The sequence below is a fragment of the Dendropsophus ebraccatus genome, chromosome 10 (genome assembly GCF_027789765.1).
Source record: "Dendropsophus ebraccatus isolate aDenEbr1 chromosome 10, aDenEbr1.pat, whole genome shotgun sequence".
In the NCBI taxonomy this organism is placed as follows: domain Eukaryota; kingdom Metazoa; phylum Chordata; class Amphibia; order Anura; family Hylidae; genus Dendropsophus; species Dendropsophus ebraccatus.
In genome coordinates, this window is record NC_091463.1 from 90,246,067 (window position 1) to 90,260,473 (window position 14,407).

At 45.0% G+C, this 14,407-nt stretch overlaps 1 protein-coding gene across 1 annotated transcript; it reads left to right on the plus strand.

Annotated features, from left to right (window-relative positions):
• The first annotated feature begins 233 nt into the window (after window positions 1-233).
• Window positions 234-11,789, plus strand: LOC138766318 (loricrin-like). The gene is made up of 8 exons (XM_069943848.1): window positions 234-470; window positions 3,244-3,303; window positions 7,272-7,340; window positions 7,908-8,831; window positions 9,667-9,726; window positions 10,443-10,868; window positions 11,297-11,366; window positions 11,447-11,789. Exons 1-7 carry the CDS (start codon window positions 410-412, stop codon window positions 11,329-11,331), a joined length of 1,635 nt encoding a protein of 544 aa, XP_069799949.1. The 5' UTR covers window positions 234-409; the 3' UTR covers window positions 11,332-11,366; window positions 11,447-11,789.
• The last annotated feature ends 2,618 nt before the right edge of the window (window positions 11,790-14,407 follow it).

Genomic DNA, 14,407 nt, shown 5'->3' on the forward strand with positions numbered 1-14,407 from the left:
ATATAAAACCAAAATTTGCCAAAAAAAAAAAAATTGATTGACTGTAAGGAAGAGTGATGGGGGGGGGAGATGATGAGACATGGAGGCAGACATGGTAGAAAGAGGACTAGGAGGGGGAGAAAGTAGCATCGGTGCGAGGAGTGAATCACAGGAATCTCCACCCTATAACTGCTGGGTAACTTGTTTTGGGATGGAATATAAGCAGAGCCATAAACAGTCGCACCCATGGGTGTCAGCTCCCTGTGTACCTCTCACACCCTCATGAGGCATGCTTTGTCAGGCACATCCTAGGATACAAGCCAAACCAACAGAAGGGACATCTCCTCCCACTGAGGCAGCTCTATATATCATACCGGCCTGGTGAGGAAGGCTTCCTGTGCTCCGAAAGAGGAGACCTCCAAACGCCAGGATGAGCCGCTCCGCTCCAGTCCGGGCCCTCCTCTGCTGGACCGCCCTGCTATGTGCACACAGTGAGTATCACAATGGGGGGCACTGCTATATAGATAGAGTCACTTTTCTCAGACCTGGCTATCGGCATGTTATACACAGAATAAAAAATTTAACCTAATTATTCTATTTTGTCATTTAAAACAAATAAATTATCAGTTTATTTACTATTTTGCTCTTTTTATATTAGGGACAGAACAAAAACTGACTATTTTTTTATTTCTACATTTTTTTTTATTATTATTTTGATTTATTTTATACATTTGGTTTAATTTTTCTTATATAAAACAATTGTTATTAATTGTTATTTATTTAGTTATTTATAATTTAGTTATTTTTTTTATTCGTCTTTTCTTTACAGCCCTCCCCAAAGTTAGGCTTTTTTTTTTCTTTTTTTTTTTACCAATTGTATTTCAGGATTTAGTATACATAATATTCTGTTATAAGTAACTTTATTAAGAATACACTGACTCTATGGGGGAGATTTCTCAAACATGGTGTAAAGTGAAACTGGCTCAGTTGCCCCTAGCAACCAATCAGATTCCACCTTTCATTCCTAACAGACTCTTTGGAAAATGAAAGGTGGGATCTGATTGGTTGCTAGGGGCAACTGAGCCAGTCTCACTTTCCACCATGTTTGATAAATCTCCCCCCATGTGTATACAGGATTTACTATGATTCCAAGCACTTTTGGAAAATGCATTTTATGTTGTTGGGTTTTTTTTTTTAATATATTTTACTTCTCTATAATCAGATTTTTCTATGGGAATTTTGTGCTAAAGTGAGATGATAAGAAACCAACCTGCAAGAAATATCAGGGAGTGGAAGAACGAGATCTGGTCCTCTGTCCATGGTGCTGAGCTGGTGGCTGTTGGGCTGCAGATATATGATGAGCCCCACAGGATATCACTGCAGAGCACCCAGGCCCTTAGACATACAATGAGGCGTTCAGCTGATGGAGAGTTGCATCATGGGTGCAACGGTGGCGGCACAAGTTAACCAATCGGGATGGGAGGTTATAAAGTTGCGTGAAGTGACTTGTATCGAATTGCAAATGACTTGCACCAACCCAAGTATCTGTTATTATAGGGTATATACAAATTACCCTGAGGGTAAATGGGGGGTTAAATGGGTGCAATTGCCCCAATAAAAGGTCAGTACTGTGAGAAAATGTTTGAAGCCCTCCTTGGATGAGCCCCCTGGGTATTTGGGAGAGATTATAGATAATGGTCAGACTAGCTCACCCCATTGTGTCTGGGAACTATTGAGGGCGTTGGCCTGATATCTGCTGAGGCGGCAAATTATTGATATAAGGGCGTGATAGGGCGTGTAGGTGCGTCCGTGATGAGCTATGGATTATATTGTAGGATGGCCCTAAGAAATTATCATTTGTATACCCTATTGTAATATGGGCCCCAGGCTGAGAGCGGTTTTTAATCCTTTGTGCATGTAGGGGGCAATACCTAGGGGAGGGGGGCAGATATAAAACTACAACAACAGGATGATGGGAGTAGGCCACACCAACTTAGTTCATAATAAAGTCCACCAAATTCAAACTATAAATCTACTGTGTTGATCCAGAAGAAGACAAACAAATTGCTGTTTTTTGGCTTTATTTTCTGTTGTTTTTGTGGTCACTCAGTTTTTATGCCTTATTTTTAGTTGTTTATATGGTTACACAGTTGTTATGCCTTATTTTCTGTTGTTTTTATGGTCAAGCAGTTTTTATGCCTTATTTTTAGTTGTTTATATGGTTACAGAGTTGTTATGCCTTATTTTCTGTTGTTTTTATGGTCACAGTTTTTCGGCTTTATTTTCAGTTGTTTTTATGGTCACATATGCCTTATTTATTATTTTATTTTTTATTATGGTCACACAGTTTTCGGCTTTATTTTCAGTTGTTTTTATGGTAACTCAGTTTTATGCCTTATTTTTAGTTGTTTTTATGGTTACGCATTTCCCGTGCTTAATTTTTAGTTGTTTTCATGGCCACACAGTTACTTTATAGTGTTTTTTTCTCCTGATCATATTTTTTTCATCTGTTCATAGCTTAAAATGCGTAAACACACGTGTGAACATAGCCTCTAGCTGTATGATGTTCTCTTCTGCTATACAGAGACCATATGGCATAAAAGCAAAAAAAAAAAATGATAAACAGTAATAAAACAAATTATACATTTTAAATTATTTATGCAGGGTTTTTTTTTTATTGCAAATAATCTTGCCTGATTTATGCATCTTTATAGTTTTTCTTGATAGTGACTGATTTATGTAACTTTATGGTTTCTTTATGATGCCTGATTTATGCATCTTTATAGTTTTTTTTTTTAGTTTTTTTTATAGTGACTGATTTATGGTTTCTTTATGGTGACTGACTTATGTAGCTTTATGTTTTTTCTTTATAGTGATTGATTTATGTAGCTTTATGTTTTTTCTTTATAGTGATTGATTTATGCAGCTTTATGACCTTTTTATAGATACATAAAAGTATAATAATATAATAAAACTATTCATAAAATTGGATGACAATATCCAGCCGTCGTAATCCATACAACCATAACACCTTCTGGGCCGGATGGGGTTAACATTGTGATCTGCAGGAATTTGGCAGAATACAATACATGTCAGGAAGCCAATACGGACAATTATATATTGTCTGGAGGCTCCGGATGCTTCCTCTGTGTGTATAGGCTGTGTAGGCGTCGCTTCATTCTGGGATTTTGATGTGACAAGTTCTGTGTAGATGATGAAATGTTTTGTAAAGTCCTAAGTCTCATGCTAGTTTTATCTCTGCAGATGTCGCTTCACAACAGTTGTTTTGTAGAAGCCCAAGTTATGTCCCAACTGGTCCTACAGGTAAGATATATTACTAGATAGATAGACAGACAGACAGACAGACAGACAGACAGATAGGAGCTAGATAGATAGATAGATAGATAGATAGATAGATAGATAGATAGATAGATAAATCCAAGAATGTGGAGATTTTTATCCAATCTCCGTTGCTTGGCACTCCAGCACTGGAACTGGGAGTGCGCTCTATTGTGGACATTAGATAGATAGATAGATAGATAGATAGATAGATAGATAGATAGATAGATAGGAGATAGATAGATAGATAGATAGGAGATAGATAGTGGTGCAGCACCACTATGGAATAAAAAACACTTGATTTTTCTAACTTACCTGGAGTGCTGTGGGCGATCCTTTTTGATATATAGTGGAGGTCTTGGTCAAGACTACCTACGGACACCCTCCTATAACAAGTTGTGCTGCTCTTACAGATTTCATATTATAGATAGATAGATATAGAGAGAGAGAGAGAGAGAGAGAGAGAGAGAGAGAGAGAGATAGATAGATAGATGATAGATAGATGATAGATAGGAGATAGATAGATAGATAGATAATAGATAGATAGGGGCTAGATAGATAGATAGATAGATAGAAGCTAGATAGATAGATAGATAGATAGAAGCTAGATAGATAGATAGATAGAAGCTAGCTAGCTAGCTAGATAGATAACAGATAGATAATTAGATGATAGATAGATAGACAGACAGATAGATAGGAGATAGATAGATAATAGATAGGAGATAGATAGATAATAGATACAGGGCCGCTTCTGCCATGAGGCGGAATGAGTATTCCGCCTCAGGCGGCACATTCTGGGGTCCCTTTAGGGGCGGCAACTTCTGCCCTGTCATCTGACTCCCGCCGCCCGCTCAGGTGTCCCCCTTTCCGCATCCCTAGAAGCTGCAGCTCTGCAGCTTCTAGGGATGCACTGCCGTCAGACTCATGGCCCTCGGTGACAGGAGAGGAAGCCCCCACTCACACTATAATCCTCTCCCCTGTACGGCATCCGCTGGGTGACAGGCCCCTCCCCCAGGCCAGGTCACAATGCTGTACAACAGAGAGCGTGTATGGCGCTGTGACCTGGCCTGGGGGAGGGGCCTGTGTGGCGTCTTCTCCTGTCACCGAGGGAAAGGAGAAGCGGTGGATCCCGGTCCGGATGGTGAGGAGGGGAGCAGGTGGGGGCCCTCAGGTTTTGCCGGGACTGTCCTGATTCTGACGAGACAGCCCCGGCAAAACCATGTCCCGGGAAGCTCCGCCCCCTGCCGCGGGAAGCCCCGCCCCCTGCCGAGCGCGAGTGATGTCACCCATGCAGAGCGGGAGAGGAGTCCCTGGAAGACTAGAGGGTCCATACTGGTGAGGTGAGTATGGCTTTTTTTGTTTTAAATACAGATGAAGGGGCTAGTGGTATGATGATCAAGGCACAGGAGGAGGATGAAGGGAGAAGTAGTATGATGATGAAAGGGCAGAAGGATGAGAGGGGTTATACTATGATGATGAAAGGGCAGAAGGATGAGAGGGGTAGTAGTATGATGATGAAAGGGCGGAAGGATGAGAGGGGTAGTAGTATGATGATGGAGGGACAGGAGGATGAGAGGGGTTATACTATGATGATGAAAGGGCAGAAGGATGAGAGAGGTAGTAGTATGATGATGGAGGGACAGGAGGATGAGAGGGGTTATACTATGATGATGAAAGGGCAGAAGGATGAGAGGGGTAGTAGTATGATGATGGAAGGACAGAAGGATGAGAGGGGTTATACTATGATGATGAAAGGGCAGGAGGATGAGAGGGGTAGTACTATAATGATGGAAGGACAGGAGGATGAGAGGGGTTATACTATGATGATGGAAGGGCAGGAGGATGAGAGGGGTAGTACTATAATGATGGAAGGACAGGAGGATGAGAGGGGTTATACTATGATGATGAAAGGGCAGAAGGATGAGAGGGGTAGTAGTATGATGATGGAAGGGCAGGAGGATGAGAGGGGTTATACTATGATGATGAAAGGGCAGAAGGATGAGAGGGGTAGTAGTATGATGATGGAAGGACAGGAGGATGAGAGGGGTTATACTATGATGATGAAAGGGCAGAAGGATGAGAGGGGTAGTAGTATGATGATGGAAGGACAGGAGGATGAGAGGGGTTATACTATGATGATGGAAGGGCAGGAGGATGAGAGGGGTTGTAGTATGATGATGGAAGGGCAGGAGGATGAGGGGGGTTATACTATGATGATGAAAGGGCAGAAGGATGAGAGGGGTAGTAGTATGATGATGGAAGGACAGGAGGATGAGAGGGGTTATACTATGATGATGAAAGGGCAGGAGGATGAGAGGGGTAGTACTATAATGATGGAAGGACAGGAGGATGAGAGGGGTAGTACTATGATGATGGAAGGGCAGGAGGATGAGGGGGGTTATACTATGATGATGGAAGGGCAGGAGGATGAGGGGGGTAGTACTATAATGATGGAAGGACAGGAGGATGAGAGGGGTTATACTATGATGATGGAAGGGCAGGAGGATGAGGGGGGTTATACTATGATGATGGAAGGGCAGGAGGATGAGAGGGGTAGTACTATGATGATGGAAGGGCAGGAGGATGATAAAGTGGGTCGTAGTATGATGATGGAGGGTCTGGAGGATAAAGGTGGGGGTAGTAGTATGATGATAGGGCAGGAGGATGAAGGGGGGAGGAGGATGAAGGGGGGAGTAGTATGATGGTGGAGGGGGAAGGAGGATGAAGGGGGGAGTAGTATGATGATAGGGCAGGAGGATGAAGGGGGGAGTAGTATGATGATGGAGGATGAAGGGGGGAGTAGTATGATGATATGGGTAAGGTGGTCTCTGAGGCTAACAGTATTATTGAGTGTCTGAAGCTGGCAGTATTAGGCCGTCTGAGGCCTATACTATTTGGGGGTCTCTAACACTTGGCTCCCCATATGTCACCACCATTAAGACTGGCACTTATACATGCTCCTCCGCAGCCGCCGCTCTCCGCTCAAAGAAGTATCATGTTACTTCTTCGAGCGGAGAGCGGCGGCTGCGGAGGAGCGCACCCTCTCCCATAGATGGGCTATGGGACAGTGAGACAGGCGGGATCGTGCGGCGGAGAGTTCCACCGCGGAATTCCACCTGTTTTACTCAGTGTGAACATACCCTTAGTGTATGCTCTTCTGTTATATAGTTCTGTATGCACTGTTGGTATGTAGTTATATATGCAATGTTCACTGCTGGTATATAGTTGTGTTTGCGGGGGAAGGGGCGCAGTTTCAATTTTCGCCTCAGGCAGCATAGAACCTAGAATCGGCCCTGAATAGATAGCTAGATAGGAGATAGATAGATAGATAGATAGATAGATAGATAGATAGATAGATAGGAGATAGATAGATAGATAGATAATAGATAGATAGGAGCAAGATAGATAGGAGATAGATAGATAGATAGATAGATAGATAGATAGATAGATAGATAGATAGATAGATAGATAGATAGGAGATAGATAGATAGGAGATAGATAGATAGATAGATAGATAGATAGATAGATAGATAGATAGATGGGAGATAGATAGTGGTGCAGCACCACTATGGAATAAAAAACACTTGATTTTTCTAACTTACCTGGAGTGCTGTGGGCGATCCTTTTTGGTATATAGTGGAGGTCTTGGTCAAGACTACCTACGGACACCCTCCTATAACAAGTTGTGCTGCTCTTACAGATTTCATATTATAGATAGATAGATAGATAGATAGATAGGAGATAGATAGATAGATAGATAGATAGATAGATAGATAGATAGGAGATAGATAGATAGATAGATAGATAGATAGATAGATAGATAGATAGGAGATAGATAGATAGATAGATAGATAGGAGATAGATAGATAGATAGATAGATAGATAGATAGATAGATAGATAGATAGGATTACTGTTTTTTACCCTTTGTCACTTTCTTCTTCATTCTCCGCAGATGTTGCTGCCGCATATCCGGTGTGTGATGGGAAGCCAGGCTACATCCAGATTTCCGGCGGCTCCTCTAGTGAGTACTTCAGTAATTTCTGGAAGAGTTGTATAAGTTTTACTTTAGCGATTCTTTAGTTAGTAATAAATTACATGACACCTCCATGATAGGCAGCCATGGTAGAGGGAGGATATACACAGAGTCAGAGCCCTTGTACAATACGGAAATTGTGCGGATAGGCTCTGGCGGATTCCGTGCGCGATCCCGTTTAAACATCTGGTCCTCCCATCGACTCAGTTCTATGGTCGGGCAGATAACGGATGAAGGTCACTTCTTTGGGTGGACAACTGAACCCGCCGGACCATAGAATGGAGCCTATAGGACTGGCGGAACACTGGCCATGCTACCAGTGTTAGAGAATACTCTGTTCAGACACTGAACCTGTATGACCTGCTGACACATGAGGCCATGGGTTATCAGGAGACCAAACAGAAGTATGAGTTCAGCTCTTCATGTCAGTTATACATAAGGTATGATGGTAAGAAGAAAGTCAAAGTACCTTGATGATGGATCTTCAAAGATAATATGATAAATGATTGTTGTGCCATCAAAAATCACATCATGGTCTCTACTTTGGCTCTTCAGGTCAATCTTCGGGAGGATCCATGAGTGGTGGCGGGAGCTTACAGTCTGTGCAAGCCAACATCCAACACACCAACACAATTATCCGAGGAGGCAGCATGCAAAGCAGTAGTGGCACCTTTTCATCTGGAGGTGGTGGAGGAGGAGGAGGCGGTGGTGGAGGAGCATTTGTCCAGGGCAGTTCTGGAGGAGGAGGAGGAGGAGGAGGAGGAGGAGGAGGAGGGGGGGGAGGAGGAGGCGGAAGTTCACAAATTATTGCAGTTGGAGGTTTGGTGCCATCACGTGGAGGAAGCAGCGGTGGAACAGGTGGAGGTTCTTTCATCCAGAGCAGCATCTCATCTTCTGGCTCCAGTGGTGGTGGTGGAGGAGGAGGAGGTTCATTTAGCCACATTTCAGGAGGAGGAGGAGGCGGAAGTTCATTCTCATCTGGAGGGGGAAGCAAAATCTCCGGTGGAGGTGGAAGTTCATTCTCTGGTGGAAGTGGAGGCCAGTTTTCTGGTGGAAGTGGAGGCCAGTTCTCTGGTGGAAGTGGAGGCCAGTTCTCTGGTGGAAGTGGAGGCCAGTTCTCTGGTGGAAGTGGAGGCCAGTTCTCTGGTGGAAGTGGAGGCCAGTTCTCTGGAGGAAGTGGAGGCCAGTTCCCTGGAGGAAGTGGAGGCCAATTCTCCGGTGGAAGTGGAGGCCAGTTCTCTGGTGGAAGTGGTGGTTCATTCTCTGGTGGAAGTGGAGGCCAACTCTCTGGTGGAAGTGGAGGCCAATTCTCCAGTGGAAGTGGTGGTTCATTCTCTGGTGGAAGTGGAGGCCAATTCTCCGGTGGAAGTGGTGGTTCATTCTCTGGTGGATCTGGACAGCAGATTCGTGGAAGTAGCACTGGAATAGGAGGCTCCTTGGGCACTGGAGTTGGCAGTAATCAAATACCTAAGCTACCAGGTAAATACAATTACAAAATTGTGAATACAATTCCTTTTTGTTTGTTTGTGGGGGTTGTCTAACATTTTATTTTTTGACAATGATCCACATTGCCTTCACCTTTGTAGAGCCATTTAGATCAATCACAAAGACATTTGGTAAGGGCCAAGGACTTAATTGTCATAGTTATTGAGTAAGTTTCCTCCTGCTATGGACACCTTGGCACCAGAAAATTTCCTTTGGTGGACTTCATGGCAATGGTCCCTGGTAAAGCCCTAAGAAACTAGACAAATGCCAGTTCCTTTGGCTGAACCCATCGAGACCCTTCTTTTAGAACGGTCTTTTGACATTTTTCTCATAATTTATGGTCTATATTGAGTGGACCTTCAAAGCAGACACCACAATGGACCGCCAGTTAGGTGGTTGGGGTTTCCCATCCAGGCCAGAGCATCCTTGTGCTTTTTTTCCCCTTTATGTTCTTTTCATGATCCTTGAGACAACTTCGCACCCCTTGTTTGCTAAAAATGCAGTTCCTCAGGGGAGGGGAGTCCTACATGGATAGACCAAACTAAGCCTAAGGTTCCTTTCACCAAGGATCCTATAGCAGTTTATTAGTTGCTGCCATATTTTACGTATAAATATTATGGTCATAATACCAGAACCTGCTGAGTTCTATTGAACTGATCCAAGATCATCAATGGGCTTCCTGGTGACCTAAGCTTGATTCAGCTCTTATCATTGAGACCTTAATGCGGACCCTGAAGGAGCTGCTTTAGTAGCATCTGAAACCAATGTTACATTGAGTAACTATATTTTTAAACTATAGATTGTTCACCTTAATGTTCTTAATTTCCAGCTGGAATAAACCCAAACGATGTTCCTGTGTCCCCCGGATGTGATAAAAAGAATCTACAACGTAAGGAAACCCATGAAGCTCTTATGTCTTATGACCTGTAGCAAACATGATATAGAGTATTTTTAGGCTCTAGTGCTCCGTGTCTTGTGTCCCTTACTGACAAACTTGTTGGTGCTACTATGGAGGTGATGAATAAGTGTTTTTTTATATAGGTCAAGAGAAGATGTATACAGATTAGTTGTGTAAATAGGAGGCTAAATTTATGTTTTGAAGTAATTGGTCCACAAAACACACACGTTTGCTGTATTCAATGCCTGCTCCTCTGCTTGTGGCTTTGTTCAGCCCAAGGCATGGTATAAACACACAACTTTATATATATATATATATATATATATATATATATATAGTGAGATGGTGATTTAGGATGAAAGGGCTCATCACAGGCAATGACATCACTCAGGAGATGGGGCTTGAGCTCAGAGATCTAGCTAAGGCCTTATTCACATGTCCTGTAAAGTTGTTTGTAATTGCGGATCCGTAATCACAATTCAAATTAGTGAACATTGATTTATATTAGGCTATTTATACAGCCCGATTTAATTTTGATCCATAATCCGTTCTGTAAAAAAAGAAAAGAAAAAAAGGACATGCTCTAGTGCGGATTGTGATTGCGGTACGGATTACCAATAGAAGTCTATGGGATCTGCATTTTCTACATCTGTGATGTCTGTAAAAAATACAGCTGATAAATTTGATTTTTTTTTTTTTTTTTACAGCCGGCCAAGAATCCCACAATACTGGAGGGTCTGGAAACACCGGTGTTAATACTGGTGGAAATACTGGTGGTTTCTCCCAGATCTCACAAACCCATGGTGGAGGATCTACAGGAACTGGTGGCGGTACAGGAACAGGAGGAACCGGAGGTGGATTCTCACAGATCTCCCAATCCCATGGGTCAGGATCATCAAATAGCGGAGGTTCTGGAGCACAAGGAGGTGGATTCTCACAGATCTCCCAATCCCATGGGTCAGGATCATCAAATAGCGGAGGTTCTGGAGCACAAGGAGGTGGATTCTCACAGATCTCTCAGTCCCATAGTGGAGGATCCTCCCAAATCCATCAGGGCTCAAGTGGAGGATCAGTACATCAAGGAGGTACCAGTGGTGGAAGCTTCTCCCAAAGCCAACAGTCCCAACATCAAGGTACAGGACAAGAGCAACACAGTATTTCATAGAGTCACTGTGTACATACATTACTGATCCTGAGTTACATCCTGTATTATACTCCAGAGCTGCACTCACTATTCTGCTGGTGGGGTCACTGTGTGCATACATTACATTACTGATCCTGTACTGATCCTGAGTTAAATCCTGTATTATACCCCAGAGCTGCACTCACTATTCTGCTGGTGGGGTCACTCTGTATATACATTACTGATCCTGAGTAACATCCTGTATTATACTTCAGGGCTGCACTCACTATTCTGCTTGTGGGGTCACTGTGTATATACAGTACTTATCTTATGTGTATGTATGTATATATATATATATATATATATATATACACACACACACAGAATGTGATGATGATGGATATATAATAAAGAGGTTTCTTATATCTTTGTATACAGGTTCTATACAACAAATCTCCCAGCAGTCTGGGTGAGGAGTTGATGAATCGTATAATTAGTCACTATAGAGGTAAGTCTGTGGGTGACCTGCAGGGGGGGCTATACACCACACAACCAGCCATGTCTGACCTCTCACCCTCTTCTCCTCAGGATGCCGCTCCTCGAACTGCTGCCAAACGCCACGAGCAAAGAAATTTTTTTTATAAGTTGAAAGAAAATTTGTATATATTTATTTTTGTACCGATTCTCCCTCCGCCCCGTCCTGTGTCTCGTACACATGTAAGCGTTATGCGTCTAGGCGGTCTCCTCCAGGACAGCTCCTCCTCCCTTCTGAACGTGTTGTCTCTCTCCCAGTCCCCTGACTAAGCTCCCGCCGGGGGCAGGTGTGCCATACTGCGTGTGGATGTGTAGTTCTTTGTTACAAAAAAAAAAAATTTCAATGTGAACTTGTTTTTCCATATGTGCAATAAATCCTGCAGAGGACGTGTCGTGATTTATGCTCTATACCTTATGACTTGCGTCAAAAATTAAAGGGATTGTTCATGGCTACTTTCCTCCAAAAACAGTGCCACCCCTGTCCTCAGGATGTGTGTGGTATTACAACACAGCTCTATTCATTTTAGTGGTGCAGGGCTGTAACACCAAACACAAAGTGAGGGCAAGAGTGGCGCTGTTTCTGGAAGAAAGCAACTATGATAAACAGTTAGGGGGAGATTTATCAAACATGGTGTAAAGAGAAACTGTCTCAGTTGCCCCTAGCAACCAATCAGATTCCACCTTTCATTCCTCACAGACTCTTTAGAAAATGAAAGCTGGAATCTGATTGGTTGCTAGGGGCAACTGAGCCAGTTTCACTTTACACCATGTTGGATTAATCTCACCCTATGTCTCCCTCAGCTATGTACCTGACTTTAGGTGAGGGCATGGACTGAGAGAGTAGTGCTTCTCCTTGACGAGGCATATGAAGTCTTATAGGCCATGCAATGCTCCATGGTCTGAGCTGTCTTTCCACAGCCACCAATTGAAGAGAACATTTCTTCAAATCGATGTTTAACCCTTGAAGAGCCTTAAAGGGAAGTTTTGGCAAAAATGTTTTTCTTTCAAATCAACTGATGTCAGAAAATTGATATAAAATTTACTATTTAAAAATCGCCAGTCTTTCAGTACTTATCAGCTGCTGCATATCCTGCAGGAAGTGGTGTGTTCTTTCCAGGTTGGAGAGCAGGAAAGGTTTTCTATGGGGATTTGTTGATGCTCTGGACAGTTCCTAACATGGAGAGAGGTGGCAGCAGAGAGCACTGTGTTAGACTGTGCACTTCCTGCAGGGCATACAGCAGCTGATAAGTAGTGGAAGATTGGAAATTTTGAAATAGAAGTAAATTACAAATCTATATAACTTTCTGAAATCAGTTGATTTGAAAGAAGACAACATTTCACTGGAGCTTCCCCTTAAAAAATGACAGGGGATAATATGCCAAGCCAGAATCTCTGGTATCAATTGATAGAAGACAGCAGTGGCGTAGCCACCGTGGTCGCGGGGGTCGCCGCCGCGACCGGGCCCGCCACAAGGGGGGCCCGCGGGGCCCCCCGATCAATCACTCTTGTGACCGCAAGCATTGTTTTGCTTGCGGTCACAAGAGACTGGCTCCGTCTTTCCCCGGCTTCTGCGCGGCTGCCGGGGGTGTCGCGTCTTACCCCCGGCAGCGCGCGCATCCCAGAACTCCCTGCGCGCCTTGGGCCCTGACTTCCGGTTTCCGGCGCGCAGGGAGTTCTGGGATGCGCGCGCTGCCGGGGATAAGACGCGACACCCCCGGCAGCCGCGCAGCAGCCGGGGACAGACCGAAGGCGAAGGAGTGAGGATCAACGTGGGAGCGCGATGTCAGGTGAGTTAAGTTTTGTTTTTTTATCAGCCTGTATGGGTGGGGGGAAAGAGGGGGACATCTATGAGGGTGGGGGGAAAGGAGGGGGGCATCTATGAGGGTGGGGGGAAAGGAGGGGGCCATCTATGAGGGTGGGGGGAAAGGAGGGGGCCATCTATGAGGGTGGGGGGAAAGGAGGGGGCCATCTATGAGGGGGGGGGGAAAGGAGGGGGCCATCTATGAGGGTGGGGGGAAAGGAGGGGGCCATCTATGAGGGTGGGGGGAAAGGAGGGGGCCATCTATGAGGGTGGGGGGAAAGGAGGGGGCCATCTATGAGGGTGGGGGGAAAGGAGGGGGCCATCTATGAGGGTGGGGGGAAAGGAGGGGGCCATCTATGAGGGTGGGGGGAAAGGAGGGGGCCATCTATGAGGGTGGGGGGAAAGGAGGGGGCCATCTATGAGGGTGGGGGGAAAGGAGGGGGCCATCTATGAGGGTGGGGGGAAAAGAGGGGGCCATCTATGAGGGTGGGGGAAAGGAGGGGGGCATCTATGAGGGTGGGGGGGAAGGAGGGGGGCATTTATGAGGGTGGGGGGGAAGGAGGGGGGCATTTATGAGGGTGGGGGGAAAGGAGGGGGCCATCTATGAGGGTGGGGGGGGGGGAAGGGGACCATCTATAAGGGAGGGAGGAAGGGGACCATCTATAAAGGGAGGAAGGGGACCATCTATAAAGGGAGGGAGGAAGGGGACCATCTATAAAGGGAGGGAGGAAGGGGACCATCTATAAAGGGGGGGAAAGGGGACCATCTATAAAGGGGGGGAAAGGGGACCATCTATAAGGGAGGGGGGGAAGGGGACCATCTATAAGGGAGGGAGGAAGGGGACCATCTATAAAGGGAGGGAGGAAGGGGACCATCTATAAAGGGGGGGAAAGGGGACCATCTATAAGGGAGGGGGGGAAGGGGACCATCTATAAGGGAGGGAGGAAGGGGACCATCTATAAAGGGAGGGAGGAAGGGGACCATCTATAAAGGGGGGGAAAGGGGACCATCTATAAAGGGGGGGAAAGGGGACCATCTATAAGGGAGGGGGGGAAGGGGACCATCTATAAGGGAGGGAGGAAGGGGACCATCTATAAAGGGAGGGAGGAAGGGGACCATCTATAAAGGGGGGGAAAGGGGACCATCTATAAGGGAGGGGGGGAAAGGGGACCATCTATAAGGGAGGGGGGGGGAAGGGGACCATCTATAAGGGA

Coding starts and splice junctions, on each gene's coding strand:
- LOC138766318 (XM_069943848.1), top strand. CDS start 410: ATGAGCCGCTCCGCTCCAGTCCGGGCCCTCCTCTGCTGGACCGCCCTG. Junction 8,832..9,666: donor TCAAATACCTAAGCTACCAG/GTAAATACAATT, acceptor CTTAATTTCCAG/CTGGAATAAACCCAAACGAT. Junction 10,869..11,296: donor CCAACAGTCCCAACATCAAG/GTACAGGACAAG, acceptor CTTTGTATACAG/GTTCTATACAACAAATCTCC.